The 16387-nt window shown below is 33.6% G+C and overlaps 2 protein-coding genes across 2 annotated transcripts in view; both read left to right on the forward strand.

Annotated features, from left to right (window-relative positions):
* Window positions 1–7450, forward strand: part of LOC105620906 (rho GTPase-activating protein 7-like) — a 227288-nt gene extending 219838 nt beyond the window's left edge. Inside the window, exons 10-15 of the mRNA XM_012202383.1 lie at window positions 3518–5237; window positions 5590–5927; window positions 6038–6189; window positions 6455–6736; window positions 6918–7097; window positions 7336–7450. Of these exons, the coding sequence (XP_012057773.1) occupies window positions 3518–5237; window positions 5590–5927; window positions 6038–6189; window positions 6455–6736; window positions 6918–7097; window positions 7336–7450 (2787 nt within the window). The remainder of the gene's footprint in view (window positions 1–3517; window positions 5238–5589; window positions 5928–6037; window positions 6190–6454; window positions 6737–6917; window positions 7098–7335) is intronic.
* Window positions 7451–11662: 4212 nt separating this feature from the next.
* LOC105620845 (UPF0769 protein C21orf59 homolog) overlaps window positions 11663–16387 on the forward strand; it is a 42021-nt gene continuing 37296 nt past the window's right edge. Inside the window, exons 1-4 of the mRNA XM_012202321.1 lie at window positions 11663–11783; window positions 12327–12412; window positions 12496–12666; window positions 13020–13235. Coding sequence (XP_012057711.1) covers window positions 11663–11783; window positions 12327–12412; window positions 12496–12666; window positions 13020–13235 — 594 coding nt within the window. The remainder of the gene's footprint in view (window positions 11784–12326; window positions 12413–12495; window positions 12667–13019; window positions 13236–16387) is intronic.

Genomic DNA, 16387 nt, shown 5'->3' on the forward strand with positions numbered 1-16387 from the left:
ACTATATATATATATATATATATATATATATATGTCTTTCAATTTTTTCACGTGCTCAGTAATTATCTGATTGGTTCTACCATTTTTCATCAAGCTAATTAAAAACAAAGTTGATTAGATTCTTACTTATAAGAATACTAGTTAATCCATACGTGCCACTGGTACGCAAAAATATTCTCACAATATCATGCTTAAAGAAATACAAACTGTCTAAGAAAAATTAAAACCAAAAATAGTAATATAACAATCGTATTTCATTAAAACCTATTTTTTGCACTTACGCTCTCTGAAAAATATTCTCACAATATCATGCTTAAAGAAATACAAACTGTCTAAGAAAAATTAAAACCAAAAATAGTAATATAACAATCGTATTTCATTAAAACCTATTTTTTGCACTTACGCTCTCTGATTATGTTTATTTTATTCATTTTCGTATTATACCATTTACTTTAAAACGGATGTCTGTAAAGAGGATTCAGTAAAAGAAATAAACTTTGTTAAACAGAAGAAGTCTTTGCTTTCAAAAAAAGAAGAAAGTATAAATAAGATAAGATATAATAATTCTTCTTTGCTTAATATTATAATAGAGTGGCACATTAAAGATTTCAAACCTTTATAATGATACATCAAACAAAAAGGTCAAATGATATAAATGATATAAAAATAATAGGTCGATGTAAGAGAACCAATTACGAAAATCCATGCAGCAGTCAAAGAATTAAAATATAAAATATCGATTGAGTAAAATTTCTCGCAACGTTTTTTTTTCTCTAATTTGACAAAAAAGTGTATATCTTTATTACAGGATATTTTTATTACAGGATAATAAAGTAAAAAATGGTATTGTAAAAATTGTAAATATTTTTGTGTTGTTGAAATTAACTATGATGCATTTTACTTCTCGTTTGATTTATTTTTAGATGAATATAAGTATTATAATGACATTGGTACCAATTCTCGAATGATTGATATCAGCTGGCGCCACTAAAAAAGAAATGTGCCATTTCTGTGTATTATCGCGCGCAAAAAAGATGTTTTATTTATACGCACGAGGCCATTGAAAGGAATAATTAGCGGCGCAAAAATAGTTTCGCAATTATACCATGGCTTGCACCAGTGAATCTTGTCTCGCAGGCTTCGTCAAAGGCTCGACGTTTGTCACCGAAGTCGACGTCGTCTTCACTGTCAGACGTCATCCGGCTGATTTTATTTCTGTCTCGACGGAAAAGTTTCGAAAGCTCGTTCGCCTGCCCCGCCTTTAACATTAGTCCAATACAGAACGCGAAATGCACTTCGAAATCTCAAAAATCTATTTTCTGCCGGCGTCGCCCACGCCTTATTTCCAGGCCGATATCCCGCGCGTGCAATGTCGCGTATTTTTATCCGTGGCCCACATCCCCGAGGAGAAATACTACCTCATTATTATTCGGTCACTCACGTAATCGAAGAGAAAAAAAAACAAGAAACATATGGAAGACGCGAAAAAACGAAACTTCGCTCCATGACGGAGAAATCCATTTGGATTGTAAATCCATTTCGAGCATTATCTTAACACCCATGTTGCGTTGCGCGAGATTGTTCTAGTAAATTATTTTTTTACAACGTGTATCATAACTTGCCCTGGAAACGCCTATTTCCTACATAAAACGGGATTTATTGTGACGATAAAAGCACACAATCGTTCTTCCGGACGTCCAAAGCTTCCTGAAATGAATTAGGAACACACAATTTGGGGCCACGTCAGTTCGTCGGACGGACCGTTGAGCGGAGCAGTGATGTAAGTCAGTAATAGTCTACCATAAATTTCGAAAGGTACAATGAAATTTAATTTAGGAGACATAATTAGGACATAAACTGTTTTGACGTGACGGAAATTTAAAATGTTTCTTGTTGTAACACTTATTGAATTGATGGTGATCTGGAATAAAACTAATGATTACATAAGAAATATTATTATATATCATTCACAAATAAAAGATTATTTAATTTTTATCTTCTCCGACAATATCTGGCTGTCTAATGTTCTATTTCTACTAAATACTATAATTCTTTTTACTTTGTTGAGAGCAACTTCAAACTTTGATTAACTTAATCAACACTATCATATTTAATCATATTTATCACATAATAAAATATTTATTAAATATTAAACGAATAAAATTCTATTAATTCATAGAATTATGTTTAATGTATCAAAAGAAAAGATTAAGAATAACTTACTTTTTATCTTTTTCTAATTTTTAGAAAAAGATAGAGAGTTAATTGAACAGAGATTAGAATTAAATTACATTGATAGAAACGGATATTTGTCGCTTTAACTGCTCGTTTCCACCAATACTAAAGATTAGAAAAAGACGAAGAGTAAGTAAAACTGAGATTAAAGTTAATCTACATTGGTGGAAATGAGCATAAATTAATCGGACTTTAGTCGAAATAACCCTGACGTGATAACAACGCGATTTTTTTCTCGAAAATCTCGAGTTTCCTGGTCCGTCAATCCTTTGGAAACTACTAAATTCTTATTACACCATAATTCTCGCGATTATGGAGCCTATAATTTCTTTTTTCTTTTATTACCGAGGGCACAGCAGGAAATACTTAACTTGAGACCTTAAGATCCCATCGCCGATTACAACTGGTAAAAGTGGCCGGTGCACGGAACACTTTCTATAATTAATTACAGAGCATGGGCGCGATTCGCCTGTTTTTCAATGGCGGTCCTTAATTTCGTCGTTACGAATTGATTGCAAAGTACTGTCGTTCATTAAACATTCAATGAATATCGTTTAATTCCAGCATTACGTTTCTCTCTCGTATAGACGTTATGCCAGATAAACATGAGTCACACATTCTTTCGCCACTTTGTTAGTTCGCTGTAATCCCGCGGAAGAAACGCCCAGGCTTTCACAGATAATACGCGCCGGTCGGCTAGTTTATTACTTACTTTGTACTTGCCCGAATCGCACCTTGCACGCGATAGGATTATCCTCGTGCGAAATAAATGGGTTCGAGGTCCTGCTCGCGAAAGCCGCACGAATGAATTCTCACATTTGAATCAAGTTCCCGGATCCAGATTCAGCTGGATCTGGATCGTGATTCAGCTTGGTGAATCACATTTTGCTACATCGCGTTTTTGCTTAAAAATCTAGGTCAATCAGAATAACTATGATATTTTTGTTAAAATTAATTATTATAATTGTTATAATAATTGTTATGTGCACAGTAATTCAATTAAATCTAATGCTTCAACGATGGCTTTAATAAATTTTTGTTAAAACTGATTAATATGTTTTCTTAATAGAAATTGTTTTATTAAAATCATAACTATTATCCAAATAATTATTATCGTACGATTTTTTCATTTCTTTTCTCCAGTTTATTATTATTTATAGAATGTTGCATTAATGCGACTTTAGGGAAATATATTTATAATTGTGTATTATAATTAGTATTAGTTGTTGTAATTTATTAAAATCGCTTTATTTTAAATTATGTGTTATCATTTCTGATACAGAGTGCTGGTGGTGACGAATCCGACGAGGACACACAATGCGCCTTGAGCGAAAAATGGACCTTCGAGAAGAGGACAAGACGCTGGTCACGCATAGGCGACGTCACAACGGCAAACGTCGAGAGATTGCAAGCGATCGCCGGACAAAATGCTGCGTCCGAGGACGACTCCCTCGAGGATCGTCTGGAGGCTGAAGAGGCGGAAGATACCATGCTGGAGAATCTACGGTACGGCAGTTTACCACCAGGAACTCTTCCTGATGGGGAAAACGGTACGCGGTTTCGCAGATCCGGTTCGGAGAGGCTCCGGGACGGCGCAAAAGCTTTTCTGAGGCGCGTGGAGTCCCTAAAATCGCGACGGAGGAAACGCCAGAATCGTGACGGAGTGGTGATCAGCGGTCCTCAAGTGCTCGATGTGATGTCCATGCAGCAGAAGATGAAGGAACTGAACTGCGTGGATGTGTCGCCCACAGAGCCGGCGCCGGTGTCCTTCAACGAACTCCTATCGGCTTCGCCTGTACAAATTCCCGGTTCGCCGGTTACTTTACCGGCCTCTCCTTATCATCTACCACCGTCTCCGATGGCGAATACGCCTAGTCCCTTTGGCGACGATTCCTCCAGCTACTGCTCGGACGGTTCGCAAGGTGGTGGACCGACGCCGACGCCGACTCGCACAAAGATGAATCGCGCCCGTCGATTTTTACATCGCGGGAGAGAGGATCAGGGTGCGCTTAGCGACTCCGAATGCCAGCCGATGAACTGGCGACACCGATACTTTCGCGATGCTAATAGCAATCACGCGAAGGTGCTAGAATTCGTGAATGTACGTTCTCAAAGTTCCAAGGAGCGTTCCCAAAATTCCACGCCGGGAAAGAATTCACCGATCAACACCCGCGGTGGTAGCCTAAATCTCGGCAAAGAATCGCAGAGGTATCGCGACAAACTCTCGCAAGACAAGGATGAAAAGGCAGTATCTTCGAAGCGGGAAGATAAAATGCGCAAGAGTTTCCGGCGCCGTGATGAATCGCATAGGGAAGGCAAGTCGCTATCCAAAGAAGTGACAGTCTATCGAGAAAAATCTAGGTCCAGGAGCTCTGAATTGGCCGGCAGTCAAGAGAGTGGCTCCACTGTGGCTAGTAGGGATTCCGAACCAGAAGAAGAATTGCCTAGGCACAAGGGTACTGTTGTGAGATGGCACAGCTTCCAGAGAGGATCGCTCTATCCCGAACCCTTAGATCCATTATGTCCTAGAGCGATGGCTTCCATGTCATGCGGACAACTTTTAGTTCTAAGGAAACTGGCACTGCTAAAACTCACAGCATGCATGGAACGATATTGTCCGACTCATCGTACTGGTTGGAACTGGGAGCTTCCGAAATTCATCAGGAAAATTAAGACTCCTGATTATAAAGATAAGACAGTTTTCGGAGTGCCACTCCTGCTATCTCTACAGAGGACCGGTCAAGCATTACCTAAATGTATTCAAATTGCTTTGAGATGGCTGAGAGCCAATGCTCTGGATCAGGTGGGAATTTTTAGAAAGAGCGGCGTCAAATCGAGGATACAAAAGTTAAAGATCATGACAGAAACCCAGGGGGACAATATCAATTTTGATGGACAGCAAGCATTCGATGTCGCCGATCTTGTCAAACAGTATTTCAGAGAACTGCCGGAGGCTCTGCTGACGAACAAGCTCTCGGAAACGTTCATTGCTATCTTTCAACGTAAGTTTGTGCGATTCCTTGTTTTCTAAAATATAATTCACCCTGCAATTCGCCGACTCGCGTAAAGTAGCCACGGCAGTGTCGCTGCGCTTGGCTTAGCGCCGAGACACTGTCTCCAGATTCTTGAATACTACACTATGGGAATATACTTGAGCATGGCATATCCAATCTCTAATTCGGTTGCTTATAACTTCTATAAAAATAAACTTATTGTAAACAATTTTTTTAAATCGAAATGTTAGATATTAAGAAACATAATGATATCAAGCAATACGTATTTTTTTATTAATAAAAAAAATTATAAACAACGGAAGACAAACATGATTTTACAATGCATTGGTTGTTTTCGCAGATGTACCAGTAGAATTGCGACCCGATGCTGTGCAGTGCGTCCTATTACTACTCCCGGATGAACATCGCGAGGCACTGGAAACTCTGCTCGATTTTCTCAATCATGTCGCTAGCAACTCACCCTATAACCAAATGACAGCCTCGAATCTGGCTGTGTGTCTAGCCCCGAGCCTGTTTCACTTCAACCACAGTAACACAAACGTGACTAACAGGTCGAGCAGCGTGTCGCCACGTAGGCGAAAGACTGTGGGCATTCCCGATCAGCGGGAATTGTCGGAAAATAAAGCTGCTCACGACTGTCTTCTGTATCTGGTCAAGATGCATCGTGAATTATTCATGGTGAGTGCTAAAGCATCGTTATTCGTCGATCGCGATTGCTCGCGCGCTTGGTTCGATCACAAGCGTGAACGAGAGAAGGGCACGGCTCATGTCTCTTCCGGTTCTTTCAGGTCTCGTCGGACATGTTAACGCAGTGTCACTTTAATTATATGGAAGAGAGCATTCCAGTCGCTCTGGAGGAACTCGGTTCGGAATTGAAGCAGGATTGGAGGGGGTACCTGTACGCCTGTACCACGGCGTTGCTGAAAGAAGCGCGAGAAAAGTGAGTATTTCATTATTATGATTCAATTCATTTGTGAAAAAAATAATGAGGTAATGTAAACGGTTAAAAATTTTCAAATCAAAGATATATATCTTTATATAGACAAATATAAATGAAAGAAAGACTGAAAAGAGTATATTGAGTTATCAAACGAGCCACAAATAAACAGTAATAAAATAATAAAATAACAAGTAATAGAATAATAAAATAGATTAACAGAAGATTTATAATGCGCTGAATTGAAGATTGTAATTCGTTCTAGCAGAAGTCGCGGTTGGGTCACAATAAACAATCCTGCTGACAACAGTGTAGAAATGGCGTATAAAAAAGTTGGCGATGGACATCCGCTTCGTCTCTGGCGAGTATCAACCGAAGTCGAGGCTCCTCCAAACGAGCTATTACATCGTGTATTAAGAGAAAGACACATCTGGGATCCACAACTTTTAAAATACAGACTGGTTACCAAATTGGACACCAATGTGGAGGTCTTCCAATACGCCACCGGGAACATGAGTCCGCTGCCCGCCCGAGATTATTGTGTATTAAGGTGAATTAAAAAAGTTACATCAGTTGTCATGATCAAAAATCACGTATTCTTTTTATTTATTTTAAATAAAAAGAAAACATTTGAAAATTATTGTATTTTTATAAATAACAAATATTTTATTTCTCGTGAACGATTAATAGAGATGTTTACAGTTTCTAATTAGTATAATTAATTTTTGCAGATCTTGGCGAAATGATCTTCCTAAAGGTGCTTGCGTCATTGTCGAAACATCCGTGCAACATCCAGATGCCCCTGTCATGCTTGGAGGAACTCGCGGCATCGTTTTGGCCTCACGTTATCTTATAGAACCATGTGGTAGCGGCAAATCTCGCATTATGCATTTATCCAGAGTCGATACAAAGTAAGTGATATTAAATTTTTTCCTTCATACAATTCACTTTATCTTATTCATGATTCTTGATTTAGAAATATTAACACAAATTTATTTGAAGCGCGAATTATTTATCTTCATTTATTTAAAATAAATTAATTATTTTTATTTATTAAAAAATAATTCTTTCATTATTTATTTGAAATAAATTTATATTAAATAGACTTGAGATTAGACGAAAATCCAAAATGAAATAATTTATTTTCAGGGGACGCACACCTGAATGGTACAATAAGAGTTATGGACATATCGCTGCCCTTCATCTCAGCAAAATCCGTAATTCTTTCAAGCACACAACTGACGGACCTGAAAGCAAAGTTTGAGAACAGAGTACCGTGCAACAGCTATTGTTGCACGGTTCTTCTTTTCCTTCTTCCTCTTCGTCCTTTTCCTCCTCCTCTTCCACTTCTACTTCCACGTCCACCTCCACATCCACTTCCACTTCCACCTCTATGTCCATGTCTACTCTCCAAGTACCCGATGAACAGCAATATGACAACAGGATCCTAAAGGACGTATTACAAGTCCAGCCTACTATCGATGAGGAATAATCGCGATCAGTAACCAAAACCCACCGATGTCGTAGTTAGCTTTGTTCAGCAACTGTTTTTGAACTTGAGATAAGCAACCTATTTTATCGTATAGTAATATAGTAATAGAATCCCCCGTATGACGTTTACTGTACAAAAATCTTGCCGTCCTTTTGTCATGAAAGTTATAAGGGATGGGATATAAAGAATGAGACTAGACAATCTTACTGAACAATTTTAATGAAGATGACTCACGCGCGTCTTGATAAATCGGCCATTTTGGAATATAAAGGACGACTCGTTTGTTTGCAATTCTGACATTGTTATTGTTCGAGAATTTATAAATCTACGAAGTTTCGATTGCAATTGGGCGCGATATCTGAAATTGCGTCTTACTGTAATTTTTTAATTTAATCGCATTTTAATAATGAAGATTTAAAAAAACAGCCGATGAATGTTTCCGATTGCGAGATAGAAGATGAACGTCATTCGGTGTTTTCGACGACTATGTGTATGTGTTTATATGAAAATAGCGACTCCATGGGTTTATTCTATATCATAGCAAGTTCATATCTTCGATAAAAATAAGATAGAATGATACATCAGAAAGCAAGAGTTGATATTAACGATATTTTCCTCACAATATCATAATCGATAAAACTTCGATATAAAGTCATTGTTCTAATTTGTACAAAATATAATATAAATTAAATACAATTAATTTTTTAATACTTTATTTTTGCAGCAAAATTTTATTACTAGACATGTCAAATATTTTTCTACAAATAGGCACATTCATAATATGTGCTCTGATGAAATTTTAAGATGAGCAAATAAAGTTGAGATTAACGATATTTTTCTCTTATAAAATCGATAAAATTTCTTGGTACAAAAAGTCATTATTTCGACTTGTACAAATTATAATATAAATTACGATACAACTAAATTTTTTAATATTTTATTTTTGCAACAAAATTTTATTACTGGACTGCATGTTAAATATTTTTCTATAACTAAACACAACTATAATATGTGCCCTGATGAAACTTTTGATGAATAAATGAATCCGTGGGACCGAATCATAATAAAATGTCGCTATGCAGAATCATTCAAGCTTGTAGAGTGCACCAATCAGCTACAGTGACAGTTGTAAATGAAACCGCATCTAAATTGACAGCGTTCGTTACCATTTATGATGATATTGATCGATTAATGTTTCCGTCAGGCTCCTAAAAAATGGGATGAAGCCTAGATAGGATATTGTTTGAGAATACAGATTTCACATGCATTTCATATATTTTTTTGGACCAAATGCCAATTTTTCTATCACATAGAGTATCACATTAAAGTAGTCGACTCACGTCTCGATAGAGGAATTTTCTTCCTCTCTCATAAGTATTGCCACACGTAGACGAACCGATATGTAATATGTCGCGTACGCATGTACACATGTGTCTATTTATAAATGTGCTCTATAAGCACGTGTTTGTTACATGTAAAAGAAAGAACTACGTCGTTTCAGTGTCGGAGTTACATGATGCACTGCTGCGCCGTTTAAGCTGTTGTGTGAAAAAATACATAGTGAAGCTATTACATTTAAGTAAAAATAACTTGTAGCTATATATACACACACACATGCACACACAAGAAATTTGGTATAGGTATAATTTTTGAGAAAATTATACCTATTATTTCTGTTTTCTTACAGCACCACAAATGCTGTTTTATTTTGTCTTTTTATTTACAATTGATAAAATGTTTTAAAGTTTTTTATTTTTGTGAAATTAAAAATATTTTTCATATAGCGATTTGAATAAACGAAGCAGTGCACTGTGCAGTTCTGCTCGTTATCATAGATTTACCGCCGAAGTCAATGGCCGCGGCAGTTCGAGCAATGCGAAAGGATTTTGAGTAAAGTGTAAGTTTCCAAATCTTGTTATTCCATCATGTTCTGCGAGTGATATGAAGATTCCACTCGATGTAAGCAATTATCACTGTTACTCGTGTCGATGTTAAAAATTAAAATGAACAAGAAAAAAAATAATAATTTTTGCCGTGTCTATTTCGGAATCATCGCGAGTCAACTAATTACGCTCACGAATTTAGGACACAGGACTTAGGATGTTTAAACGTTTGACATGTCCGTATGCAACAATTATCATAGGGACCATCACGTGGGCGTAACAAATAACTGGATAGAACGTAGACATAAAAGTAATAAAAGAAGAGAAAACCAGATTGAAATTTCCAATATGCGCATCACTTGATGATAATATGATGTATAATAATTATAACAAAATTTTATTTGATGGATCAAATCATTTGTTACGCCCATGGATCATTTTGTTTGAACCTCAAACAGGAAAATGACCTGCGTAAGATGCACCTCATCGAATTGAAACTCTAAGTGTATTTTAACATAATACTAGTCACTTACATTATAGCCGAGAATTATGGATTATGACATAGATTTTTATTGTGCAACGTTGCGCCGAAAATATTTAAAATATTATTAATTGCTGCTATATATATATATTATATATCGACGTTAAGCAATCATACAAATATATCATATTTTTGTGTCAAAAACGCCAGTAAAAACACGACGACCAAAATGGAGATTTGCATTGTCGGCGTTTCTTCATATTTGTAACGATATATGAACGTCTTTATTCTTGTAATCCGTGTTCCATTAGAATGTAAATATGTATATTATATAATAATGAGCAACACAAAGTTATATACTCATTACGAAACATCTTCCTATTCTTATCGATCCGTTTTCATTGCTCTCCTTCATTTTATTATCGCTATTGCTTGGTCAATCTAATTCTTTTTCAGCTGTTTGAATGAATTGTGCTAACATTTTATTCCAATTTCTTTCACATTGATAGTATTCACATTGTTTAATCGATAACTTGTGTTACTATGGACGATGTATCATCCTGACGTTGTTCAGGCTTTTGTTGGGTGAATATACGTTGGATCGTTGGATGTTTAGTTCTCCTCGTGGTTTCCCGTGACAACTCATGATGCACTTATAATTCATTTTGACGTCAAATTAATTTTCAAGTCAAATTAATAATTATAATTAATAACCATTCATTATCTCAATCAAAAATCTCAAGCTGTTACAAATTATTTTAATAGTAAAAATTTCAATTTTAGTTAAAAGTTGAAAATTTTGACTTGATAAAAATGGTGAGATTGCACGTGAAGAAAGGTGACGACAGCCAATTTTTATATGATACCGATTTGGAGGCGAATGTGGACAATGTTATATGTGACATCGTAGTGATTTACAATGGTCGTTTGAAGATTTCAAGAATTTGTTATGGTAAATTTATTATATACTCTTTACAGCGGCAGGTCTTCAAATATTGAGAAAATAGAATTAAACATATGTTTAAGAAATTTCGTATTATTTTGACTACTTTGAAGAATCATAATTATATTGTAAAATTAAAAAATAAATATAAGAAATAATTTTTTATTCTATTCTTTTATATAAAATTTAACATACAGGATAAATACAAAAAATTCTTTTATATTACATTATTAGTTTTATCCGTACTATTACTTCTTATGACACAAAATTAAGTTTTTTAAATATAATTTAAAATTTAAGTTATAAGAAATATTGAACAGTATGTCTATAAGAAACGAATAAGTTGCAATGAAATACCAATTGTTTTTAACGAGCTTTTGTGGAATGAAGTGAACTTATGTGGCAAGCCTTTGCAGTCAGAATATTAACGCGAAAAATCCATTAGTGATTATCTCTTCGGAGCACACCCGTGGCTAGTAATAACAGCATGTAATAAGAAGTCAAGGCTTGAGTTTATGAACCCATCTATCCTGGCCATCGTGTGATATTAGTCACGCGGGATAATTATACGGACTTATATACTTGAGTATGGTCACTCTCCCTCTCATGCGTTTGCCTTCTCATAAGTATCTCTTTTGTGAAAAACAGAGATCGAGGAGCTGGCTAAGCACGGCGTAATGTTACCACCTGACATAATGGGCCTCACGGACGATCAGGTCGAGGAGCTCAAACTCAAGGACGAATGGGCAGACAAGTGCGTGCCTATGGGCGGTTGGACTTTCAACAAAGACAAGATCGGTACGTAACATTTTTCGCCGTCCTCGCATAATAATAGATTTTATTATAAAAATTAACGTCTCTTGTCATAATTAATAATGAATCATGAATTTTTCATAAGAATTGTTAAAAAATAAAAATGCCTGCAGAGCTAATAAAGAAAACAAAGTATATATTTATTTTTTTTTAATATTAGCTTATAATTTGTGATATTAATTATACATATTTTATCTTTTTTTTATTTTTGATAACTTCTTTTTGATACTTCTAATTTCTATTATTATATTTTCTATTTGTCTATTTTTGTCTACTTTTTAATAATGTCAATAAAATTTTAAAATAATTATCATAAAATTATCTTGGCATTTTGATATTTTGTAACGAAAATAATCTTACTTCTTATATAAAACAGATGCATGAAATATTTTGTTATCGAATCTCTTATTTTAGTTTTACAAATATTTACAAAGTAATAAAATTTTACTGAAAATAAATTGTGCAAAACTGTATTTAAAAAGTTGCACATGCACATAATAAATTAAGACTGAGTTTAGATAAATATAGGTCGCAGAAATGGCAGACAACCAAACGAAAAGATGCAGGAAGTGCTAAAAAAAACTATTGAGGATGCACGTACCATGACATCGAAAGTAAATGCAATTTAATTTATTATATTTTACTCTTTCTAAACTTTCGGTTCACAATTCTTTAATATCATTTCATATAATCGCAGAAATTAGTGCAACAAGAGAAACTGGTTACTCAAAAGACAGTTCAAGAAGCTCTGGATTTGTTAAGAGGCGCCGTGATGATTGTTTATCCGATGGGACTTCCACTACACGATGTGATCCGTAAAGAGTTTGAGAATACTGAAGATCTCACTGGTACTCAAGCTTCTCTCGAGGTATGTATATATTGTGTTTTTAAATATTTATAATTAATATGACAATATAATTGTGGACATATCCCCCTTCGATTTTAATAAGCTTTGGATATGGTAAAATAAATATAAAAATAAGAAATATATTTTTTTTATAAATACACGTTAAGAGAGAGAACACTCAGGCAGAATGCAAAAATGTCATATACATTCAAGCAAATTTAATTTGTCATTTAAAAATGTTGTACAGACGTCTAAAAGGAAAAGCCAATTTGGAAAATGTTCTTTAAGTTTTTGTATCACTTGTGAAAAAATTCAGCATGTTGGAAATAGGCGACATCTTTATCAACATTTGGAAAGACACACACTTGTTGTAGGTAATCGATATGCAACTGGCTCAACTATGGTTCTCCGGAAAGGAGTTATTACCTGGGAAGAAGATGAAGGACTTTGTAGGTAATAACGAGAAAACCAAAGTGATCGTGAAACTACAAAAGAGAGGATCTGGAAAACCAGGGAGGGAGCCATTAATGTCAGAAGATGAACGAAAACAATTAATGTTGCACGCGTATCGTCGTCAAGAACAGCTGAAGGTAAGTGTCTTTTTATACAATACATCGATGATATAAATCTCGGATGAATCATCTACGATAAAGTATATTTCTCTAATAACTTGACAAACAAAATATAACAATCATAAGAACGTATATCAACTCGTTTTAATTGGATCTCAAAAAATTTGAATGAAAAAATTATCAACAGTAACATTGACATTAACAACAAATGGTGATCAAGCTATAGTCGAACTTGACGCGTTCTGTTTTATCTCTAAATGCTCATTCAAAAATCAATAGCACATACAAATTAGAAATAGAAATAGTTACAGAATTTTCTAAAAATTTCATAATTTTTTATCAATAAAATAATTGATATTGCAAAATTTGCAGTATATTTTTAAATAATTATAAAACAGAATTGATTTGATTCAAACTACTCATGAGATATTCTAGAGCGAGAACATACCTTTAAGTCGCTTCCATTGATCCACATGCTTAGGAAAAGATAGTACACGTCTATCGATCACGCGCGTGTCCTCTGCACGCCCTATTCGAAGTAGGGTAGCTTATTTCAGAAACAGCTCGCAAGCTTGTTTAACTTGATACTGATCTTTCGAGCCGTTTATGTTGACACGTGCCTTCTCTAATTGCAAATTTTCTCTTCTAGTAATCTAACTAATCTACTTCTGAAGCATTAAAAAAAAGTAAATTTAATTTAATTTTAGAATTCTATATTCTGTAATACTATGTTGATTTAAACAGTACTTTAATAATAATATATTGTTTCAAGACAAGCGTTTAATTTGCACAGTTTAAAGTACGATATAAAATCGTAGTATAATATAATATCGCAGTTTGTCTATACATTAATTATTTCCATTTATATTAAAATGAAGATATCTTTCAAATTATGACACTTATTATTATAAAACTATTTTATACGCAATAATTGTGATGTAATCGTTTAGTACATAGAAATATCTATAAATTATTTTTTATTTACATAAAAATATTTTTGGGTTTTTTTAACAATTTAAATTTAAAATAGTAACATAATATATATAAATGCATATTGATTTAAATAATTTAGTTGTTATGGATACAATTGCAGAGATTATGCCAGTATTCATAGCCTATTCTTATTTCAAGACTATCTTAAATAATGTCTTAAGGCTGCTAATACTGCTTTGTGATTAACTTGTGCCAACTTAAGACTGTACTTAAGGCAATCTTAAATATAAGGCTATGAATACTGGTATAAAGGATAAATAGAACTTGTAGAAGCAAATGTCCCATTTCTATCGTTTCTATTATCGATCTAGAGTTGTCTCGCAACAAATAGTATCTAGTACGACTTCCACGTATAATTATTATACATACATCAATAATCAATTAAGAGAAGCTAATGTTCCAAGATAATTTATTATACGTATCTCGTGTTTTATTTAATCTATTTTTATTTAATCTATTTTTATTCTGAAGTATACGAAATACGTGAACATCTTTCTTTAGATAGCAACAAGTATGCTAATTTTTCCAAACTGTCCGCATGAATAATCATAGTATTTTGTCAAGGGCTAATTAACTAAATTGTTCTTTAAAGCTTTATCTTTTCTTCGTGTTATTTTTTTGAAATCAAATTTTAATCGAGTGTGGAATATGTGTATTATGGCAAAAAGATTGCGACAAAAAATATACAAAATATATAAATAAATCTGTCTCTTAAAATTTAAAATCGAATATATTATATAGCAGAATTAATATGTGATTTAGCAAGGTTATTATTTCAAAAAAAATTAACAATATGAAATATATTAACTTTATAAATCATATTAAATTGAAACGATAATACTATACATAATATTAATATAACAATATTAATAGAATATATAATTATACATAATAATAATATTATCATGTCATAACAATAATATTAATAGAATTGTTATTATTATGTAAAGAATACTGATGTCTAAGCTTGTTTTTTTATTAAAATTAATTTCAAACACTTAGTAAATTAATTTTTCAGTTTTCTCTATTATAAAGTTTAAACTGATCTTGCTATTAATATTACTATTAATAGAGAAAAAAATACTATTATAATTTTTTTAAGTACCTTAATAATTTGTTATTTTCCGTCAAAACTTCGCATTAATCAATAGACATAACGGAAATTAGATTTAATTTATTAAATCTGTTAATTTATAAAATTAATTACTTTATTAATATACTTCGTATTTTACGTCGTCTTAAAGAGACTTACATGAATAATTAAAAAAAATATTCTCATTAAGAATCTCCTTAAGAATCATCAGTTGATTTGGTCTCTAATTGATATGTGTCTCACACACAGGAAATTGCATCCGTGAATTTTCATGACGTTTAGTTTGCTCTCCACAAGAGAACGACAGAAATAGGCCACAGTGTTTGTTGCAACGTAATTTGTTCAGTTTGTTCAAGCCGTTCCTAAGTTCCAATAATTTCTCTCGCTAAAAAACGAAAGCGTAGTTTATACCACGTTAGACATTGAATTCTCAATGAAATTTTCATCTTAATTCGATATATTTCGCTCTTGTAATATGTAACGATCGGTGTCTTACTCTACTAAAAACAATTAATTTCCTTTTAGTTGATTTATCTACAAAAGAATGTATATCTATACATACTGTTATGTAACATGATGAATATATACATTCGTTATGCGTGTATTATTTTTATAGAACATCATATTTCACAAAATTACATAAAGGAAAAAACTTTAGACTAATTTAGCATTCTTCAAAAATTTATTATTAAATATTATTATTAAATATTATTAAATAATACAATAGATATGGCATATCGATATTAAGCTACCATTTTTAAGCAGTATACTAACGATGTGATAGGTACAATTTCTATTTGTATCTACTTATGGCATGGGGAAGCTTATAAATCCAAATAACTATTCTTTGTTTTTTATGATACAATTCGCTTACAGTCGTATCTCTATTATTTACTGGTTGGTTGTCCTTGTCACGTAATGCAGTCCTCTGAAATTGACGTCTGAAAGCTTCCATTATTTGGTCATCATTTTTATGTTGATCTAAGACTGTCCATCAGGCATCGAATCAGTTTACAAGCTTTTTGCGTCGCGTCGATGCGTAAATGAGAAATTCTATCTAATGGCTTTCTCTCTCTCTCTCTCT

This window comes from Atta cephalotes (genome assembly GCF_000143395.1).
Source record: "Atta cephalotes unplaced genomic scaffold scaffold00030, whole genome shotgun sequence".
Classification (NCBI taxonomy): Eukaryota; Metazoa; Arthropoda; class Insecta; order Hymenoptera; family Formicidae; genus Atta; species Atta cephalotes.